At 45.7% G+C, this 22,236-nt stretch overlaps 1 protein-coding gene across 1 annotated transcript in view; it reads left to right on the top strand.

Annotated features, from left to right (window-relative positions):
* The window catches only part of plcg1 (phospholipase C, gamma 1), a 61,185-nt gene extending 39,188 nt beyond the window's left edge, over positions 1-21,997 (top strand). Inside the window, exons 14-33 of the mRNA XM_072656504.1 lie at positions 702-870; positions 2,218-2,340; positions 2,963-3,064; positions 3,892-4,079; positions 4,303-4,503; positions 4,871-4,990; positions 5,682-5,862; positions 6,177-6,254; positions 6,344-6,447; positions 8,041-8,134; positions 8,424-8,490; positions 9,347-9,510; positions 11,698-11,794; positions 12,464-12,688; positions 13,566-13,714; positions 14,272-14,386; positions 14,482-14,643; positions 15,715-15,803; positions 17,744-17,988; positions 18,681-21,997. Coding sequence (XP_072512605.1) covers positions 702-870; positions 2,218-2,340; positions 2,963-3,064; positions 3,892-4,079; positions 4,303-4,503; positions 4,871-4,990; positions 5,682-5,862; positions 6,177-6,254; positions 6,344-6,447; positions 8,041-8,134; positions 8,424-8,490; positions 9,347-9,510; positions 11,698-11,794; positions 12,464-12,688; positions 13,566-13,714; positions 14,272-14,386; positions 14,482-14,643; positions 15,715-15,803; positions 17,744-17,988; positions 18,681-18,723 — 2,716 coding nt within the window. The 3' untranslated portion in view covers positions 18,724-21,997. The remainder of the gene's footprint in view (positions 1-701; positions 871-2,217; positions 2,341-2,962; positions 3,065-3,891; positions 4,080-4,302; positions 4,504-4,870; positions 4,991-5,681; positions 5,863-6,176; positions 6,255-6,343; positions 6,448-8,040; positions 8,135-8,423; positions 8,491-9,346; positions 9,511-11,697; positions 11,795-12,463; positions 12,689-13,565; positions 13,715-14,271; positions 14,387-14,481; positions 14,644-15,714; positions 15,804-17,743; positions 17,989-18,680) is intronic.
* Positions 21,998-22,236: the final 239 nt, after the last annotated feature.

Below are 22,236 nucleotides of genomic sequence, written 5' to 3' on the forward strand. Positions count from 1 at the left end.
ATCTACTAACTCAAGCAAAGCAGTATGTGTGTGGGTGGGTGGGTGGGTGTAGGCATGTGCACTTGCTTGTGCATTTTGTGGTTGCAATACATTCTCACACACACACACACACACACGCACACACAAATGTGCACACCATACAATAATTAAAAGTAGTATTTGCTGTAAAATATTAATAAATGTATAAATTACATTATAATGTGTAATAAACTGCTTATAATCTGCTGATCTGCTCAGTAAATCACTGATATCAGAATAAACACTAATAATAACACTCCTACAGAAAGTGGTGGAGGTTCTCCATCACTGTGTTCATCATTAGAACATCTCCAGAGTTCTCCTCTCTCATGGAGTCTAGTATTATTTAGAGTTCTCCTCAGATCAACACCTGGTTTGGTGGTAAATCAGGGCTTAATGATGGTGAATCAGGTGAGCTGCTGCTGCTGCTGCTGCTGCTGCTGATGATGATGATGATGGAGGTGAACACATCCTCCACGCTGTGCTGGCTGGACTGGGGGGCGTCCAGGAGAAACCTGGAGGAACCGAGCTCTGTTCTTCAGACTAGCTCACCGACAAGATCTCACTACTTTCTTTCTTCAGAATGAGAAGCTCTTGTTTCTCCTTTTTACTGGATTTATGTTCTGCTTTATCTGTTCTGATGAGATCTGGAGCTTTTATACGTCGCTCTATTCCTCTCCTAGATATCCCATCATTCTCTCCATCGAGGACCACTGCAGCATAGTACAGCAGAGGAACATGGCCTCTCACTTCAAGAGAGTCTTTGGAGAGATGCTTCTGACTAAAGCCGTGGACATCTCTGCTGATGGCCTCCCCTCGCCCAATCAGCTCAAGAAGAAGATTCTCATCAAGGTGAGCTGCTCGTTGGCTGCTGGGTCAGGGCTCAGTGTTGATGTTGGGGTGGCTGGTCGGTCAAGCAGGCTGAACGTTAGTTCTCTGTCCTGAGCAAATGTTTAAGAACATTTTTCAACTATTTATTTATTTATTTGACCAAACTGTTCAAAACGTCTGCTACAGTAGGTCGAAAGTGACCCATGGATGTGGACATTGATGAATTTTTATTTGTATTTATTTGTATAGCTCTTTACAACTGTTGTCGTCACAAAGCAGCTTTACATAATTAGTAATTAATAAAATACAGAGACAAAAAAGAAATAGCATAAGAAGACATGAAGGATCAAAGACCCCCAGTGAGCCCCAACGGCGACAGTGGCCAGGAGAACCTCCCTCAGAGCTGGAGGGAGAAACCTTGAGAGGAACCAAGACTCACAAGGGGGACCCGACCCGTCCTCCTCTGATCAGAACTATTTATAAATTATTGATAAAATTATCTATAACCAAACCATCTAAACTGTTGAGCTGCTCTGATCATAATCATAATATACTAACCATGGTGTAGATAGTTAATAGTGGTGATATTAATAGGGGCAGATGGTTAAGAGTCCATTTAGGTTTAAACATGATCATTAAACAGGTAGCAGTGGTAGGAGGGTGTGCAGCTGGTCTGGTATGGGTGGTGGTGGTGGGTGGGGGGGGTCTGACGCAGGTATGTAATCTTTTATTTAGGTACGTACGTAATTTTTTTTTTTTTGTTTTTTTATGCAAAATGTCAGGCATATCTTAGTTTGTCGATTTTGTGTCTTTTTACTAATTACTGATTGTGTAACGCTGCTTTGTGACGACGACAACAACAGGTTCTATACAAAACGCTGTTTGGTTTGATTCACCAAAACTACACACTTAGCCAAAATTCTTCTATGGAGTGTAACATCATCTGATATAAATTTTTAGTTCTTAAAAAGAATGTAAGAAAATGTCCATATACCAGAGTTTCACAATTACGGCTGGATGATATGGTAAAAATTCTACATCACAATGTTTTAAAGACATTTTCATGATACAGGACTGTACTCTACATGTAATCACAGACTAAAACGTTGTATCGATTCTCAGAAACACGATATTGATGTTTAACAGTTTAACAATTAAAGATTGGTGTCTGACAGTGGTTCGTTTAGTGTTGTGTGTAAACCGCAACCACTAGATGGCAGCGTTGTGCACTTTTGCACATCTGTCTCAGCAATGGGTGCAATTAAAGTAAAAAGAGTGTCATTAGAAGGGGTGTCAACAAACATTTGGACATGTAGTGCATCTCTAGTAGCTTCAGTGATGGTGACGATGGGATTGCTATATTAACAGCACAAGAAGCTAGCAGAAGGAAGTGCATATGAAGAGGTTTCCACCTCCACACCCTACTCAGAAAACGACATCAGCAACTCGATCAAGAACGGCATTCTGTTCCTGGAGGACCCCATCAACCATGTGAGAACAAATTATTTATTTATTTATTTATTTATTTACTTACATATAGTTGAGTTTTACGTACAGCAGGAATATCCTTCATTGTCTGAGCCATTTTTCATGCTTAATTACGTTAATTAATTAATTAATAATTTTAATTACTTTTTTGTTTTTAAGTGTTTTAAGTAAAAATGTTGATTGTAAATTTGGATTTAATTGTTTATTAATATTTGTAACTTTTTAATTTGGCTAAATAAGAATTTAGGACTGTAATTGCTTTAATTTGATGCACTTTGATTGGCTGCTGAGTTCAGTAAAAAAGCGTGAGGATGCGTAGAAGACAGCAGAGGTCCTGAGCCTAGGAGCATCAGTCTTTTGACTGTCACCTTGCTTAATTTAGCAGTCAGGGATCCATCTTTTGTTTTGTATGATTATAGAAGCTCATAGTAAACATAGATCAACAAACACAGATCAACTTAATGATTGGCTTAATGATGGTGAATCAGGTGAGCTGCTGCTGCTGCTGCTGCTGCTGATGGAGTTGAACACGTCCTCCATGCTGTGCTGGCTGGACTGGGGGGCGTCCAGGAGAACTAGTACTGTATTCGACCCCTTACACAGTCATTTGCATGTTTCTCTACAGGAGTGGTACCCTCACTTCTTCGTCCTGACGAGCAGTAAGATCTACTACTCTGAGGAGACCACCAGTAACCAAGGCAATGAGGATGAGGAGGAGCACCGTGAGGTGAGGGATGCTGTGAAAGTCTTCGTCCATGTAGTTCATATTATAGAGGTGTAGCAGATCACACCGTTCACAACTCGTGGGTAGAAAAACACGAAGACTAATATGATTATACTTGTTATAGCTTTATTTGTATTACTGACTTTTTATATATATATATATATATATATATATATATATATATATATATATATATATATATATATATATATATATATATATAACCAATTTTCACCCATTTTCTCCCCAATTTGGACCGCCAATTACCCAAACCGTACATGATCTACACCAGTGAGGGTGGAATAGCACACGCCCCCTCCGATGCATGCTAATTTTTCACACTGCCACTGATGCAACAATTGAGAACACAATTGGCCTTGCTCTCTCCAGGGTGTGTAGACGGTGCTTTCCCCAGGGACTGCCGGCACCCAGTCTGGGGAAAGCACAGTCTACACACCCTGGAGAGAGCAAGGCCAATTGTGCTCTCTCAGGGTCTCGGCTGCCAATGGCTAGTCGCATGACAAGGATTCTGACCAGTGATCTTCTGGCCAAAGTGACCATGCCGTAGTCCGCTGGACCACTCAGGGCCCTGTATTCCACACTACTGTTATGGTTAAACTTCTGTATATATGCTGTGTATATTTATATGCTTATATAACCTGAGTGCCCCATCCCCCAGCCCTGGTTTTCATTTGGTCCGATTGTTCGCGCACGTCTTCTCTGGGTCAGCTGTGGACCTGCGAGCTGTGTTGAACACGGTGAACCTTGGACAGACCTGCTTTCCTCCTCATCACTTTGTCTTCCCGTCCTGTGTTCACTCCCTGCTCCAGGTGGGGAACGGCATGGACCAGCACGTGAGTGAGAAGTGGTTTCACGGTAAGCTGGGCGCTGGACGCGATGGCCGACAGATCGCCGAGCGACTGCTTTCCGAGTACTGCCTGGAGACCGGAGCACCGGACGGCTCGTTTCTGGTGCGCGAGAGCGAGACGTTTGTGGGAGACTACACCTTGTCTTTCTGGTAAGGCTGCTAGCTCCGCTGTGATCTTCCAGCTAATTTGGCTAATGGTAAACTTGGCAGTTGGGGAAATGCAGCTGTGGGAGTTTTCCAAGATCCATTCTTGCTGCTGGGATGTTTAATTAATTATTGAATTAATTGCATGTTTAGACTTTGGTCCTTATTCAAAACCTCTGCTCCATTAATTTGCTGTCCCCTGCTGTCCCCCTCTGCCCTGTGTCCCCAGGCGCTCTGGCCGAGTACAGCACTGCCGGATCCACTCTCGGCAGGAGGCCGGCAGCCCAAAGTTCTACCTGACGGACAACCTGGTGTTCGATACACTCTTCGCCCTCATTAACCACTACCAGCAGGTGGCGCTGCGCTGTAATGAGTTTGAAATGAAGCTGACCGAGCCTGTTCCTCAGACCAACGCCCACGAGAGCAAAGAGTGAGTCCTGCTTTTATCCTGCTAATGTTGGAGTAACTGTCTCAGATTTTTGGAGGAGCAATGCTGTGAGGATTTGATTGGCTTCAGCCATGAGAGCATATGTGAGGTCAGGATGTTGGATGATCTCTCCAACACTCATCCCAAAAGTGTTAGATGGAGCGCCACCACCATCACTTCAGAAAGCACAGTTCAATGCTGGGGGGCTTTATACCCCTCTAGTCCACTATTTCAATATGATATAATATCCAGCTCTAGGCGCCTGTGTGCGGGGCGCCTGTGTGCGGGGCGCCTGTGTGCGGGGCGCCTGTGTGCGGGGCGCCTGTGTGCGGGGCAGAAGTGAACTTTGATTTAATGTTTTGTGTTTCAGGTGGTACCATGCGTGTTTGTCCCGTAGCCAGGCTGAGAACATGCTCATGAGGGTTCCACGGGATGGAGCCTTCCTTGTGAGGAAGAGAGCGGAATTCAATTCCTTTGCCATCTCCTTCCGGTAACCCCCCCCTCCATCCCCCCACCACACACACACACACACACACACACACACACACACAGTCCTTTCTTTCCTTTGTCTGGCTTTCTACCCTTGTCTGTCTGTCTGGCTTTCTACCCTTGTCTGTCTGTCTGGCTTTCTACCCTTGTCTGTCGGTCTGGCTTTCTACCCTTGTCTGTCTGTCTGGCTTTCTACCCTTGTCTGTCGGTCTGGCTTTCTACCCTTGTCTGTCGGTCTGGCTTTCTACCCTTGTCTGTCGGTCTGGCTTTCTACCCTGGTCTGTCGGTCTGGCTTTCTACCCTTGTCTGTCTGGCTGTCGGTCTGTCTGGCTTTCTACCCTTGTCTGTCTGTCGGTCTGTCTGTCTGGCTTTCTACCCTTGTCTGTCGGTCTGGCTTTCTACCCTGGTCTGTCGGTCTGGCTTTCTACCCTGGTCTGTCTGGCTGTCGGTCTGTCTGGCTTTCTACCCTTGTCTGTCTGTCGGTCTGTCTGTCTGGCTTTCTACCCTTGTCGGTCTGTCTGTCTGGCTTTCTACCCTTGTCTGTCTGTTTGTCTTTCTTTCTGTGGAGAAACTGTAGTAGTTTCTGAAGCTACAGAGCTGATATGGTTTTATTAGATATTCCACACAGCTGAGATTTTACAGCATGACTGAATCTCTCTCTCTCTGTCTCTCTCTGTCTCTCTGTGCCTCAGGGCTGAGGGGAAGATTAAGCACTGTCGTGTGCTGCAAGAGGGTCAGACGGTGGTCCTCGGCACCTCTGAGTTCGACAGCCTCGTGGATCTGATTAGCTACTATGAGAAGCACCCGCTGTATCGCAAGATGAAGCTGCGCTACCCAATCAACGAGGAGACACTGGAGAAGATCGGCACTGCGGTGAGTAAAGCCGGGTCGCGTACACACACACACACACACACTCACACTCTCTCACACATTAACAGAATTTCTGTTGATCTGCTCATGTTCAGATTTCACTTGTCTGCTTGAAAAGCCAGGTATAAACACTCCTAAGACGCACTGTGCTCGGATTACTCTCCTGCTTATGTCCCGGTACTACCGATTGTCCTCTTGAGTTAGTAACAGATTCCAGTCAAAGTAGATCCGGATCCTATCCAAAGGAAAGTCTTAGTAAGTGATGGAACCCGGGGTTTAAGGTCTCAGGTCTACAGTCTCCTGCTCTCTGTCTGCAGGAACCTGACTATGGAGCTCTATACGAGGGCCGCAACCCAGGCTTCTATGTGGAAGCCAATCAGATGCCCACCTTTAAGGTATTTAACACACGTTTCTGTTCAGAACTTTGAGGCCGGGGCGGGTCATTACTGTGTATGACTGTGTGTGTCTGTATATGTGTGTGTAGTGCACTGTGAGAGCCATGTACGAGTACAAGGCTCAGCGGGATGACGAGCTGTCCTTCAGCAAGAACGCCATCATTCAGAATGTGGACAAACAGGAAGGAGGCTGGTGAGTAACGAAGCCCCTAAGCTACTGTTCAACCCAGCACCCGAGCAGACTGCCTGTAAACACCGGAGCTTTGATATACAGTCAGATACTGTAGAAATCGGCTGTGTGTGTGTGCGTGTGTAAGGGCAGTCCTGGCGCAGACGTCTCAGACGGTCAGAAATCGGTCCGTACAGTCCATATATGGGTATTAACACCCTGCAGTTCCTACATCCACCTATAGGACGAATCAGTGTCGTCAGAGTAAGGATGAGCTTACTTTCGGGTGGAGAACACATACATTTACACCTGCAGTGATTAAACAGGGTTCTGCACTAAACCTGAATTATTTATTTATCCAAGTTATTTAAGCAAAATATTATAAAAATAAAAAAATAACTGTTTGGAAAATTATGATTTTAATTGAATTATGAGAGTCTTGAATTGAATTATGTCTGATACACAAGCCTGTATGGATGTTTGTGGAGCTCAGGTGTAAATAAGTTATACATTTTATTTAAAATAGTATATAAATAAAAATGTATTAAAAAAATAGAGGATTTTTAATGTGTGTATAAATTATATCATATATGTTATAAAAAGCTCTGAATCTCATACTGCAGAGGCACGATCACCCTTGTGTTGTACTAACTACTAAAAGCCCGGACTAGGTGACCAAGGACCCAGCACTCTTAGCTCAGAGACGCATTCCGGTCCATGGACCGTCTGGTATATCAACACCAGATTCTTAAACTTTACCCTAAAAGCAGCAGGCAGACGAAGCCGAGTGGTGGCGAGTTGCTCAGACTGGTGTAATGCTCCCTTCTTTCGGTCCCAGTAAGCACCCGAGCCGCCGCATTCCGGACCAACTGCAACCGAGCCATAGCCCCATGACCAAGACCTGTAAATGAGGCGTGCCGGTAATCGAGGTGGTGATGGGTGAGGATACGATCGCGGGGACAATTCTCTCTGTATCCTGAAAGATTTCAGAGGCCCCAGCTTCCTTATACGTGTTAAGTTTCATCCCGAGTCCAGCGAGCCAAGCTGCTTCTTCACGCCACTGGCCCAAAACCAGTACCTCTGAGTTTTGGAGGGTGAAGCACCAGGGCTCCCATCCATCCTGAAAAAACCTGAAAACCTGGAAACGGACAATTTTCCCGAGTCATTGAAACATGAGGAGAGGAAAAGCCCTGGAGAACTGAGAACTTAGAGGATGGAAAGGTTGAGCTGTTGATCCACTGAGATCCAGTATTCCACCCCCGAGACCCGATTTACTGAGGAGGAGTGAGTAGTGCTGGGCGAGATGGCCTGGTATCAGGATCACCATTCACTGATCAAATGAGCGTTTTAGCTCGATTAGGATTAATGAAGGGTTGTAGAAGCTGCTGGAGGCGTCGCTCAGCCGGGTCTGGGTCTGAGGTCTCCTCCATGTGGCGGACTGGACGGGCTGGAGTCACATGACTACACGCAACAGTGTGTTTTTAAGGGGAGACTCGAGCTCAGTAGTTTTGTTTTTAGTGCTGATCGGTGGAGCTGTAGGACAGGATATGACTGTGTGTGTGTGTGTGTGTGTGTGTGTGTGTGTGTGTGTGTGTGTGTGTGTGTGTGTGCGCGCAGGTGGAAAGGTGACTTTGGGGGAAAGAAGCAACTTTGGTTCCCTGCCAACTACGTGGAGGAAATCAGCCCTACCGCTGTAGAGCCGGACAGATCTGTGAGTGTTTTATTAGTTTGTACTGATTCAATATTATTACATATAATAATTATTTTTAAAAATGAGGTTAAATTGAGATTTTATTATTATTTTATAATATTTATATTTTTGATACTTTTTGGTTGACGGTCTATGCTGTAAAGTGTGTGTGTGTATATATGTATGTGTATGTATGTATGTATGTATGTATGTATGTATGTATGTATATGTGTGTGTGTATGTGTATGTGTGTTTTTGCTCGTGCACCATGTTGACATTTTCTCTGCTCTGTCCTGCACACACACTGCAGGCGACGGAGAACAGCCCTCTGGGAGATCTCCTGAGAGGAAGTGTGGACGTGTCTTCCTGTCAGATTGGTGAGTGTGTGTGTGTGTGTCCTGCTTCCTCTCCTTCCCTTTCCTCTCAGATTCAGATGCTGGAGCTTTTACTGCAGCTCCCTCTGGTGGCCTGCTGGTGGAAGCACTACTTGTGCTTTCTGTCCCTCACATGCGTCTTACACAGTGCACTGTGACCTGTGTGTTTTACAGGTGACCCTATTTAGATAGTCTAGGTTCTGAGGAGGGATGGTAATGTCAGTCAGTCCATCCAACCATCCATCCCTGCCCCACCCTCTCATACAGCAGAGTTAACCAGTTGCACTGTGGACAGACTATATACCAGGGCCCCAGAGACAGAAAAACATTGCTTAATATATAGGTACACTATATTGACAAAAGTACTGGGACACCTGCACATTCATCGTTTCTTCTAGAATCAAGGGTATTGATGATGAGGTGGGATCACCAGCACACCTCATCCCCAACTCCCCAGCTCAGCCCAAAAGTACTGCATGGAGCTCCACCACCATCCATCATTCCAGAGAACACCGTTCCTCCACTGCTCCACAGTTCAATGCTGCTGGGGGGCTTTATACCCCTTTAGTCCACGCCTGGCATTATTAGGCAGCATGGTGCCACTAGATTTATGCCTATTTGCCCATTTGCACATCTGTGTCAGCGATGGGTGCAGCTTAAAGTAGCTGATTGTATTCATTAGAAGGGGTGTCCACAAATATTTGGACATATGTCAGACATGGCCAATCCGGATGGAAATCACAATTACTTCCCCCATAAAAGCCCAATACTGTTGACTCCAGTGTAGAGAGGTATGTTGGAGAGGACGGTCAGCTCTAAGCTACTGCAGTCACTCATGCTCTCTCTTTCCTGTCTGCAGTGGTTAGGCAAGATGGAAAGGGCAGTAGACCCCATGTGTTCACCCTGATGCCCATGGGGTCTCCTCGTACGGGTCCCGTGCTGGATGTGGCTGCCAACTCTCTGGACGAGCTGAAGGACTGGGTGCAGAAGATCCGGGAGGTCACCATGACCTCGGAGGCCAAGGTCTGTCTGTTTTGGGTGCTATAAGGGAATGTCTGAGAGAATGTTGTCGGCGGTTCTCAGTAGCCCTACAGAAACCTGCTGAATACAAAATTAGAAGTGAGCTAGAAGGTCTGCTGATTACCTGACCCACAGCTTCAGAATACGGGACGTCCCTCCCCATCAGTACTGTATAGTAATAGTCATGGTAAACTAGATTTTGGCTAAATTCTCTTTTGATGCGTTTAAAAAGAATTTACAGATTTGATTTTTATTGATATGCTTTAAAGGACAAAAGTATTTGGACATCTCATTCATCGTCTCTTTTGAAATCAAGGGCATCACAAAGAGTTACCCTGCTTTTGCTGGAATACCTAAGAAAGCTTTCCTCTCGATTTTTGGAGGAGCATTGCTGTGAGGATTTGATTGCATTCAGCGGCAATAACCTCATCTCCAACTCATCCCAATCAAAAGTACTGGATGGAGCTCCACCATCCATCACTCCAGAGAACAACAGCTCCTCAATGCTGAGGGGCTTTATAAATACCCCTCTAGCCCACGCCTGGCATTGGGCAGCATGATGCCAATAGGCTCATTATTCAATGATGTCCTATTGTATCGGCTGTACCCCTCTACAGGGACTAGACAAGCTGTGAGTGTGCATTTCTGCACACAGCTGTGTTCTCAATAGGTAGTTTAATGCAATAATCAGAACTACAGCCCCCATCAGGCCCCCCCCCGAAACAGACTTATACACTTATTTATTTACACTTTTACTCTTATTTATTTCCAGAAGGATGTTTTTATTCATTGATGAAGCACAGAATGCACCCCGGAGTGTCTCTATATAAAGTTGTGATTTTATATATATATTATAGCTGCGCATTACAAAGTGGCATATCTGCATATTGCTGCATCTCGTCCATTTTCAAGATATCGGTTCCTAACCAGCCCCAGATCGCTGGGTCTGACCGTGCAATTCGGGCTTCCGGTTTCTGCATAGCAACAAATGTTTTATGTGCTTTTTCCTCCCTTAGAAATGAATGAGGTGCCAAGACATTGTGGTGCACACCCTTCTTAAGTACAAGCAAACCCCGCCGGCTCCACTTCGCCCCGTGATCTAGTCCGCGAACGGCTGGTTAAGTGAGCCACGCTGTCGCACGAGACCGCCGTGCCCTTAAACCCCATGCTCCAGTTCCTAACTATGCTAACTAAGTACGCAGCGGTGCTGCAGTGGAGTTTCATAGCGTAGTAGTGTAGTAGTTTCCCACAGATCTGAAGATTTGAATGCATATGAAGTTGTGAAGCACGTCGGCTGGGATTTGATTTGCATCAGTGACACTGTGTCTCATTTCATTCTAATTTTCAAGTTTATTTGTGTAGCTTTATTTATTTATTTATTTATTTATTTATACCACTGATTGTACAAAGCTGATTGACTGACAGGATTCCAGCAGTAAGGCAAAAGATCTACAGCACACAAAACACAAAGACCCCAGGTGATAAAGTAAAGCCTCAGGGGGGGTGGGGGGTGGAGACTCCTCCTCCTCCTCCTCTGCTCAGGTGTGCTGATTTGGTCATAATAGTGCTGGTAAGAATAATGAAATATATTATTGTTATTTATTTCTTTATAAGAAGAATAGCAGCAGTTCAATAGTTGGATTCCATATAAATTTCAACCTGTAGTGGCTTAAGTCTGTAATGGCTTACAATCCAACGCATATAGCAGTAGCTGGAGGGTTGGCATCAGGTCTAGAAGACCCTGCCGGGCAGGTAAGAGGTCATTAACTCTGAAAAGTCAAGGTCAAGAGAGATGCATTAGTTCTATTTGGATTTATGTGGCTGACCAGAACAGCATAATTAAAAGGAGGGAGCCAGGAGGTAGCACAGACACGGGAGCACCCTGAAACCCTGGTATCCGGCCGCTCCACCGTCCACAAACCTGAGCGATCGCGTGCAGGCTGTGGAGCAACATCACCGACATGCCCTGAATCCATGAACCCCTCGATCTGCAGCCTGTATCTTAAGGGAAACCATCATTACTCAGAGCTAAGCTAATCTGAGCGTTCAGCCTAGACCTGTATTACGAGTATTAAACGAGCTCTGGTTGGAGATGAGTGAATATGTAGGAGGTATGCTCAGGGTTTTTGAGACGCTGAGTTTTTTTAAAGTAACTCTCTGAATGATGCGCTGGCCTCTTTCCTCACTCAGCTGGAGGAGGGGAAGATGATGGAGAGGAGGAAGAAGATTGCCCTGGAGCTCTCAGACCTGGTCGTCTACTGCCGGCCTGTTCCGTTTGATGAAGACAGTAAGTGAGCTCCAGCCGCACACTCCAGCCAGTATATCCTCACTGTCCAATGAAAAACATGTATTTCCAAAAGGGTGACTTTACAGAAGAAGGCAAAAATGCTCTTCACTCTGATTGGATGTTAATGTAGAATAAGAGTCTTTTCCAAGTCATTTACAGCATTTTTATTGGTCCATTCATCCAGAGTTATTTACACAGTGTTCAGAAGCAGCTACAGGGTTCAAACCATAGAGAACTACAAACAGACAAGAATGGAGATACATGGTTTTCATTGTACTGTAGCAGCAGCTAGCAACCACCTGGGATACCATAGCAACCACCAAGCAAAAACAGAATGTTGGAATTATCAGTTGCGTATTATCACGCATACTCTATGGACAAAAGTATTTGGACACCTGCTCCTGCGTCATTATTTCTTCTGAAATTAAGGGTATTCACAAAAAAAAAAAAAAGTGTATCCTGCTTTTGGTGGAGTAACTGTCAGTTCTCCTGCATACATTAGATGTGGTGTCCACAAATATGTGGACATATAGTGTATTTAATAAAGTGACAACAAGCAGATTCCTCTCTCTCTGTGTGTGTGTGTGTGTGTGTGTGTGTGTGTGTGTGTGTGTGTGTGTGTGTGTGTGTGTGTGTGTCACAAGCACTAACTGTCCTTGTCCTCTGCAGAGATCGGCACGGAGAGAGCCTGTTTCAGGGACATGTCCTCGTTCCCCGAGACCAAAGCTGAGAAGTATGTGAACCGGATCAAAGGGAAGAAGTTCCTGCAGTACAATCGGCTGCAGCTCTCGCGCATTTACCCCCGAGGCCAGCGCCTTGACTCCTCCAACTATGACCCCTTACCCATGTGGCTCTGCGGCAGCCAGCTGGTGGCCCTCAACTTTCAGACTGCAGGTAAGAACCTGGTGGGATTGATCACATTAGACGGCGCGGTGTTTTCCAGGGAGAATGAGATCAGATTTGTACTAAGGTGGCCAGTATGATCAGATTTGATCACGATCATCAGTGTAAACATCACACTATTACTTCTCCTAGTATATCTAGGATACAGTCGATACTTAACCCTTTAAAGGCCGTCAAATAATTTCCAGGGAATTTTTTTAATTGTTAACTGTTTATTTGACCTTATGACTTTAATGTTGTATAATATTTGATAGATCAGGAATGTTTTGCTCACAGAAGACTTTTAAAACTAAATTAAGTATAACATACACTCTTGTTGGGGGGTTGGGGGGGGGGCAACAATTTTAATAACTAATTTTAAATATAAAAAAAAATGAATTTTTTATGAATATGAAAGATTTTTTTTCCTATCGATTCTGTCTCTGTGTCTCTCTCTCTCTCTGTCTGTCTGTCTGTCTGTCTGTCTGTCTGTGTCTCTCTCTGTGTCCTGTGTGTCTCTCCTCTCTGTCTGTCTGTATCTCTCTCTCTCTCTCTCTCTCTCTCTCTCTCTCTCTCTCTCTCTCTCTCTCTCTCTCTCTCTCTCTCTCTGGCTGTCTGTATCTCTCCTCTCTGTCCCTCTCTGTCTCTCTCTCTCTCTCTCTCTCTCTCTCTCTCTCTCTCTCTCTCTCTCTCTGTCTGTCCCTGTCTCTCTCTCCCTCTCTCACTTGAAAAATGTACTATATAACTGATATGAATATGGTAAAGATATATAAATTGTATGAATTTGGTAGAGAGGCAGATATAGAGGGAAAAGGTTAAACTGTCAGACGGACGCCCATCATTCTAGCTCTTCCCTCCTTGCTGAGCTGCTGCCGTTTCCTCCCCTCAGACAAGCCCATGCAGATGAACCAGGCTCTCTTTATGCTGAACGGGAGGAGTGGCTACGTGCTGCAGCCGCCAATCATGCGAGACGACAGCTTCGACCCTTTTGACAGACACTCTCTGAGAGGCGTGGAGCCAATCACACTGATGATCGAGGTACGAGCAAATCAGCCGCCCGTCTCTCGTGTGGATTTAATAGAATGTGTCCAAATGTTTGTGGACACCCCTTCAAATAAATGCAGTCAGCTACTTTAACTTGCACCCATTGCTGAAACTGATTCACACACAGCTTGTCTAGTCCCTGTAGAGAAGAAGTACTGCCAATAGAATAGGACTCTCTGGAGCAGATCATCATCATGAACCTATTGGTACCATGCTGCCTAATAATGCCAGGCGTGGGTGGAGCTCCATTCAGTACTGTTGGGATGAGTTGGGTGTCGATCATCATCCAACACCCTGACCTCGCTAACAAAAGCTCTTGTCAAATCCTCACAGCAATGCTCCTTCTCCAAAGTCTAGTAGAAAGTCTTCTTCTCTGGACAGTAGAGACAGTCACTCTAACAAAAGCAGGATCAGCTCCTTTTAATAGCCTTGATTTCAGAAGAAAAACAATAAATGAGCTGGTGTCCCAATACTTTTGTCCTTATATGGTGTGTATATATATTAAAGGATAAATTAAAAATAACGATGACGCGTGTTTGACGTTTCTGAAGGTGTTGGGGGCGCGGCACCTGCCCAAGCATGGCCGGGGCATCGTGTGTCCGCTGATCGAGATCGAGGTGTGTGGGGCGGAGTACGACTGTGCCAAACAGAAGACGGACTCTGAGGGTAAGGATTGTGAAGAGGCGTTTCCTCACTGTCTCTTTAAACGTATTTATTAATATTAATATTAATATTTCCATCTCTCCTGTTTGCTTTTGTAGCGGATAACGGTCTGAACCCCATCTGGCCTCGGAAGCCCTTCCGCTTCACCGTGTGTAACCCCTCCTTTGCCTACCTGCGCTTCGTTGTTTATGAGATTGACATGTTCAACGACCAGAACTTTCTCGCTCAGGCCACCTTCCCAATCAACTGCCTCAAAACAGGTACGAGGGGGTAGAACGAGCCGCAGGACGGCTTTCTGATACGCTTTTCTGTACAGCGATGAAACGTAATTACGCAACGCTAGCTAACTCCTCTGTTAGCATGGTGTAATCTGCATGCTTCCTGTAGATGCAGGTTGCCAAATAATGATAGAATCCGCTTAAACAAGTGTGTTTGAAACTAACTCTGAGATTTGACTCACACACCAGTTATGCATGCCGTTAGCACAATGCTAACACACGGCTAAAGCCGTGGTCCTGGAATAAAAGACGATATACAGTCATGAAATCATGAGTCCAGTACAAGCCCAGTAGCCAGGCTGCGCTAAAGCTGCAGTAGCAACGCTGGCCGAGCCCGACAGCCTGGCCGCACTGACACTGCGGTAGCGATGCTGAACGAGCCCGATATCCGGGTTGTGCTAACACCACGGTAGCAATGCTGAACGAGCCCAACAGCCTGCCTGTGCTAACACCATGGTAGTAGGCCGTGCTAACGCTGCGGTAGCAATGCTGGAAGAGCCCGACAGCCTGGTCCCGCGGACACTACGGTAGTGATGCCGGACGAGCCTGACAGCCTGGCTGCGCTAACGTTGTGGTATCAATTCTGGCCGAGCCCGGTCGCCAGGCTGTACAAATGCTGTGGTATCAATGCTGGACGAATCTGGTAGATGGGCCACACTGACACTACTATAGCGATGCTGGACGAGCCCGGTATCCGGGCCGTGCTAACGCTGCAGTAGCGATGCTGGACGAGCCCGGTAACGGACTCGAGCATTCTAAACTTTATCATGCTGTAGGGCACTAAAGCGTACGTGTCTCCACACAAAGATGATGCAGATATGAAGCCAGTCAGCAGATCCTAACTGCAGCAGAGCTCCAGACCTGCTGCTGCTGCTAGAGCTTAGAGCAAAGGAGGACCAGCTCCTTATTAATAATGCCTATGGGGTTAGAACGGGACGTCCTGTAGGTGGACTGTGTGGAGGTGTACTTTGGGCTGTATGTTTATGTCCTGAACACAGTGCTGATGTCTGCTAGTCTCAGAGACATATTTAACTAATGTGCTGTTCTCTCCAGGCTACAGGTCGGTTCTGCTGAAGAACAGCTACAGCGAGGATCTGGAGTTGGCCTCGCTGCTCGTGCATCTGGACATTACTCGAGGCAGGGTAAGCAAACCACTGGTTGTTGGTTTTTGTGGGGGAAATTTACAGAGAGTGTGTGAGAGTGAATATTTATAGATATAAAAAAATGATGCAGTTTACTCTCACTTTAAACTCATTAAAAAAAGTCAAAAATTGGCAGCCCTGATCTTCCCGGTCAACTGTCAGACATGGGACCCTCTAGGTGGAGTTCTCTAGGTGCAGGCATTTTCACAAGCATCCTGTTTGTTCTCAGATGACCTTTTGAAGACCTCACAGGTTCAAGAACGATAGTTTTTATTATTTATTATAATATAATTTATTTATTTATTACACATTTGTCCCATAAACTCCTACAGTATGGGGATAACCTGAGAACTAACTGCGGTACCGGAGTGTTTAGGCAGCCGCTGCACTTTCAGAGGGCTCGTTTCACCCGTGTGTATTTTAATGTACTGTCCAGCGCAGGTATCTCATCTGACGAGTTCGTGGGAAAGGACCTTTGAGAGTGATGACCATTAGAGAGAGGAAAAATAGTGTTTGTCAGGTTTGCTCTACACAGGCTTGAGATCTGGGCAGTGGTGGCTCAGCGGTTAGAGCACAGGGTTGATAGCAGGGTTGTGGGTTCGATTCCCGGGCTCTGCAAACTGCCACTGTTGGGCCCTTGAGCAAGGCCCTTCACCCTCTCTGCTCCCCGGGCGCTGGAGTTGGCTGCCCACCGCTCTGGGTGTGCTCACTGGCCCTAGTTCACTGTAAACAGATATGGCGGAACAGCCCCGTCTGCGGTCACGTGACTTGACTGTTATATAACGGTTACATCAGAGCTCAAAATACATTCATCGCTCTGTTTCATCAGCCGGGCGAGCAGCTGCTTCCCTGAGCTGATCCTAGACCCAGTTCTAGGCTGGAGATCCGGTCTTCCACGGGAAGGAACTTTTCCTCTGGTCTGGATTTACCAACCCTTGATAATGAAGCACACACCCTCGTTCTTCACCACGAAGAAAATACAGAAGTAACTAATAAATAAAAGTAAAGGTAAAGGTGCGGCGAAAGGTCCTCCACATTTGACCCATCTGTGGTAGAACACACACACACACACACACTCACTCACTCACTCCAGCAGCTGGGGAGCAGAGAGGGTGAAGGGCCTTGCTCAAGGGCCCAGCAGCTTGCCGAGCCCGGTATCGAACCCACAGCCCTGTCGTCAATAACCCTCAGAGCTCTAACCACTGAGCACCACTGCCATAAATAAATAAATAAATGGGGGGGGGTGTGAGTCAATGAATAAATTAATTAATTAATTAATTATAGTTAAAAATGTACTTTAAAATATGTATAAATAAATATGAATATAGGTGTCAATAGAAAATAGTAAATAAATGGGGGAATGAGTGATTTAATTAATTAATATACATAACAATATAAAAATATGACTATAGGTGTAGTAAATAAATAAATTAAGGGCAACATAAATGCAGAAATAAAATAAATTTCTGTAGTTATTTTATTTATTTACTTTAACCTTTTGTTTATAGTTTTAGGTCCCATATTAATTAATTAATGTATGTATTTATTCATTTATTCCCAGTTTTTTGTGTGCATGTATGGACGTACATGCTTGGTCTGTTATGAGCCTGTATGTCCAAAGATGACTGTACTTCTGAACCTGACTATATGTGCAAATAAAAAAATATGGGGGGCCTTTATTTATTTATTTATTTATTTAAATTAAATGTAGTTATTAAATTACAGCTTAGCACAAACCTCATTAATTGGTAGAGGGATTATAATATTAAACATGGGCTCTGCCTGTTAACGTCCTTGACTACTAGAAAGCTCTCGGGAAACAGAGCCCTGTCTGTCTGTCTGTCTGTCTGTCTGTCTGTCTGTCTGTCTGTCTGTCTGTCTGTCTGTCTGTCTGTCTGTCTTACACTGGTCTCTCTTCTTCCCTCTCGCTCTACGAGCAGCATGAGAATGGAGAGATGCTGAGTCCATTTCTGGGTGCGGGAGCGGTCGGGGTGTCTGTAGGTCGAGACCGGTTAGTGGACACCAGCGCCGTTTCCTCCATGTCCTCCCTGCCCTCGTCTCCGGGACAGGCGCTCGGCTACCGGGGCAGAGAGGGTTCGTTCGAGGCTCGCTACCAGTCTCCTCTGGACGACTTCAGAGTTTCACAGGAGACGCTGCTGGACCACGTGGATGCGCAGAACAGGAGGTGTGTGTGTGTATGTGTGTATGTGTGTATGTGTGTATGTGTGTGTGTGTGTGTGTGTGTGTGTGTGTGTGGTGAAGTACTGCCAAAAGAATAGGACACCCTGGAGATAGATAGTAAACATGACCCTATTGGCACCATGCTGCCTAATGCCAGCCGTGGGGTAGTAGAGGGGTCTAAAGCCCCCCAGCATTGAACTGTGGAACTGAGGTGGGGTAGTGGTCTCTCAAAATCCTGACCTCAGATGCTCTTGAGGCTGAATGCAGTCAGATCCTCACATCAATGCTCCTTCAAATCTAGTAGAAAGCCAGTTACTCCAACATAAGCAGGATGTTTTTAATATACTTGATTTCAGAGGAAATCAAATATATTGATTGAGGACTTGATTGAGGAAATTCGAGGAATGAGCAAGTGTCCAAATACTTTTGTCCATATAGTGTATAGTATACTACTTGTTGCAGTGCATTCTGGGAGTCTTAGAGTGCTGAAAGTTCTGTCCGATTTGTTTGGACACCACTACAAAATGGCAGAACCCCTAAGTAGGGCACTATGTAGTGAATAGGGCACAGATTTGGACGCAGCTCGGGTTGAAATTATTTCAGTACAGTGATTCAAATACGATAATGACGATGATGATGATGGCGGTGTGTGTTCATGTTGTTTTTTATTTTTTTTGTTCCCCCCCTTCTCTCCAGGCTAATGCGAAGACCCCGGGTTAGTGCAGACAATCGTGTGTAGCCCCCCCGCCCAGCACACCCCCTCCCACGAACCTACCCAGGGCCACCGCGAGGGTCTGTCACTGCTCACGATGTCATGGACTGCTGTGAAACCTGTTTCTATGGAAACGTTGTCGCCAGTGCTTTTGGCCTACATTTCAGGCAGATCCCTCTCGCGCTCTCCCCCCCCCCCCTTCTCTCTCTCTCTCTCTCCCCCCCCCCCCTTCTCTCTCTCTCTCTCTCTCTCTCTCTCTCTCTCTCTCTCCTTTTCTCTCTCTGTCTGTCTCCTCCCTCCCTCCCTCCCTCCTCGGTGGACAGTATTGAGGGGAAGAGAGTGGGAGGGCTTTTGGTCGTGGAGAGAATGGAGAAACTGTGCTCGGCCTCTTGCGAGCGAATGGCCAGAAGGAGGCGTGTGAGCGTACCGCAGGACGATCAGCAGTCTCGAGGACGAGGGGGAAAAGAAGAAAGACCAGCGGTCAAGAACTGGGAGGGGACGGTGTTCTCGGCATCTGTATGAAACTGCTTCGAGATTAGGATTTTCCTTTTTTCCTTCAGTTCTTCTCTCTGGCGTATATAAATATATAGGTATATATATATTTATTCCAGCTCTGCTGTCTACCAGAGAACAGCCGCAGCTGATCTGCTCTCAAAGAGCCTCTCTCTCCATGTCTGATTGATTTTCCATTATTATTTTTTTTCTCCTTTTTCAAATGTTATTATTTAAACAGCAATTTTTAACTTTCATAATGTGATTTTTGTTGTTTTGTTTTTTTTGTTTCTGTTTATCTTTAATTTTTTTAGTAATGTATGTGTCTAACACAAGGGCTTGGCTTGCCTTTTCTTTCTTTCTCTCCCCTCGCTCGCTCGCTCACGCGCTCTCTCCTCTACCCCTTTTCATAAGCTGACCGACTTCAGTGTCTGACCCCCCCACCCCCACACCGGACACTTCTTATTTTTCTTTTCCTTTTATTTTTTGGTCTTTAACGTCAGGCAGACGCCCGGGCAGCCATAAGAGAAAGCTCAGGAAGAAGAATCCTCAGTGCGTTTTTATTGGAGTCTTATTGGGACGGGGGTCTTTAGGAAAATGGGACCAGGCAGTTTTGCAGAGGCCTTTTAAACTAGCCTTGACTTCATCAACGTCTGGAACATCGTTATTATTATTATGATTTATTATTACTTCTTAAGGGTCCTGGACTCTGTTCTTCAGTTATTCCAGTGATCAGGGATTCAGTACTGTGGTGGATGAGGCGGCAGGACAACAGCAGGAAGCGTGTCCTCCCCCCAACGCTGGACCTCGTTCACCAAATTATGTCTTCAAACCCGTTCAGGCCGTTTTTAAGAAGATGCAGATGTTCCCCAGTGTTTTTTTAGGTGGGATGGGTTCAGTTTAGGAGGACAGTGGGATCCATCACTATCTTAAAAACACCATCATGAATCAGACCTAAACTCAAGAACTCATTTTTTAAAGAAATCTAAATTCAGATGTTGGTGAAGGAGGTCCAGTGTTTTCAGCTCTGATGTTGGTCAGTTCAGTCCAGTTTAGTATTAATAGTCGAGACTGGAGAGGAAGACGTTATTTAAGATTTTCCATTTTTTTAATTGAAGACTGACTCATCATATTTACTCACACACACACACACACACACACCCCTCTTTATCCCAATTCTTCATTATTCAACACTTACATTCCTGTAGCAGCTTCATTCAGGGCTCCTGAGCTCTTTCAGCAATCCTCCTCTCTTTCCCCCAGTTTCTCCTGTCAGCTGGAGTTCCTCATAAAAAGGTTCATTCTAGACCGCTAGAAGACCACTGGAAGACCACCCACCGCCCACTTCACTCCACATCTTCAGTACTCCACACTTCCGTTCCTGTAGAGCATCATCCTCCTCCTCCTCCAGGACATGCTGCGACATCCACACTCGCTCTGTTCAGCATGTTCTGCTTGACTAGTGAATTTAGAGCTGCAGAGCTAGACTGTATTAAAATGGGCCAAAAAGCAGGAAACGCCAACAGGGAAACACACTGACTTTATTATCCCCTCTTATTAATTTTTATTATTATTATTATTTTCTTTCTTTAAGGACCAAATGAACTGCACACTTGAGTTGGGCCGTCTCTCGCAGGGGACCATAGTTGGTTGCTGTGTCTGTAGTGAGTCTGTGTGACGAGGCCGGGCATTTTTTTTTTAAAAGTCTACAAAACTGTAGCTCCTCCCCGTTGTCTGATCTCCCGTTCTGCCCAAACATCGAGCTGTTGGTGGGGGATCCCATCAAGTGTTGGGTGTTTATCACGGGGGGTAAGATGGTGCCAAGGTAAGATGTCTGACCATCCTGATCATTTCCCCCCAGAGGGAATGACCACACGTCCCAGTGCCAGTCTTGTCCGTCCTTTTGGACGGATCGGGCTTCCCCTAATACCGGGTCTGTGCGCAACATGCCCTCTGGATGTGGGCCATGAGGGTTCCCCAGGTGGCCTCAGCCGTATGTGAAAGCAGGAGCATTGAAATTCCAGAGCTCGTCCCGTCAGTCCTGTAGGATCTGATGTTCCTTTATATAAAGACCAGTCGTTCCTGATCAGTAGAAACGGTGACCGCGCAGATCTTCAGGATGTGGTACCTACAGCCTGGTGGCCGCCTCAAAAGACCTGCAAGTCCAGCGCACATCCAATCAGTCCCTGTGGATTAGGGTTGCGACAGCTGTGATCTTCAGGATGCGGTGGGTCCATGAAGCCACCCCAGGTGCCTGCAGCCTAGTGGACACCCCAAAAGGTAGCGCAGGACCTCCAATTCCAGCCCTGATCATGTTCCGTTACGAGACTGTGATCCAGCGGTCAGAAAATGCAGTTCTGAGGCATCTGAAGTCCAGAGAAATGGTAATGCCATCGCCGGCCCTCGCCAGTGTTCTTCACCCTAATCATCTTAATGAAGCCCTCTGTTCTTCTCGCTCTGTAAATCTGTAAATCCATGCCTCCTCCTCCTCCCTACAGCCCTTTGAATTTGCTTCAATGTGCCTCAGTCTGTGTGTGTGAGTGTGTGAGTGTGTGTGTGTGTGTGTGTGTGTGTGTACATATATACATATTTATACATCAATGAGAGACTCCCTGTTGGACATGTATGCCTTTTTTATGATTTTTGTTTCTGACATCACCGTTTTGTTACCTATGCTCTTATTTACAAACAAAGCCTTTTCTGTAATGTGCCTATGCTACATTGGGGGGGAAAGTATACATTTTAATTTTTGCCTTTCATATGAAACATATTCAAGCCTGAGAATTAAATAAATAAAGTAATTATTCAACTACGCAGAGTGGCCTGTGCTTGCTTCGACACGTTCAGCAGCTTAAAAGGACGCTGGCGCTCCCCACCTGTAGGGGGAGCCCAGGAGCAAAAAAAAAAACATCAGACTTTCTCAGAGAAGCTGTGCACTAGTCTTCAAATCCGATAACGGGCATTTTAGCATCTGATCCGAGTACCCTAATGCTGGCTGTCGGGCGATACTGATCTGATCCGAGTCATAGTGTAAAAGTGTTACTCTAC

The sequence above is a fragment of the Salminus brasiliensis genome, chromosome 14, assembly GCF_030463535.1.
Source record: "Salminus brasiliensis chromosome 14, fSalBra1.hap2, whole genome shotgun sequence".
Taxonomy (NCBI): Eukaryota; Metazoa; Chordata; class Actinopteri; order Characiformes; family Bryconidae; genus Salminus; species Salminus brasiliensis.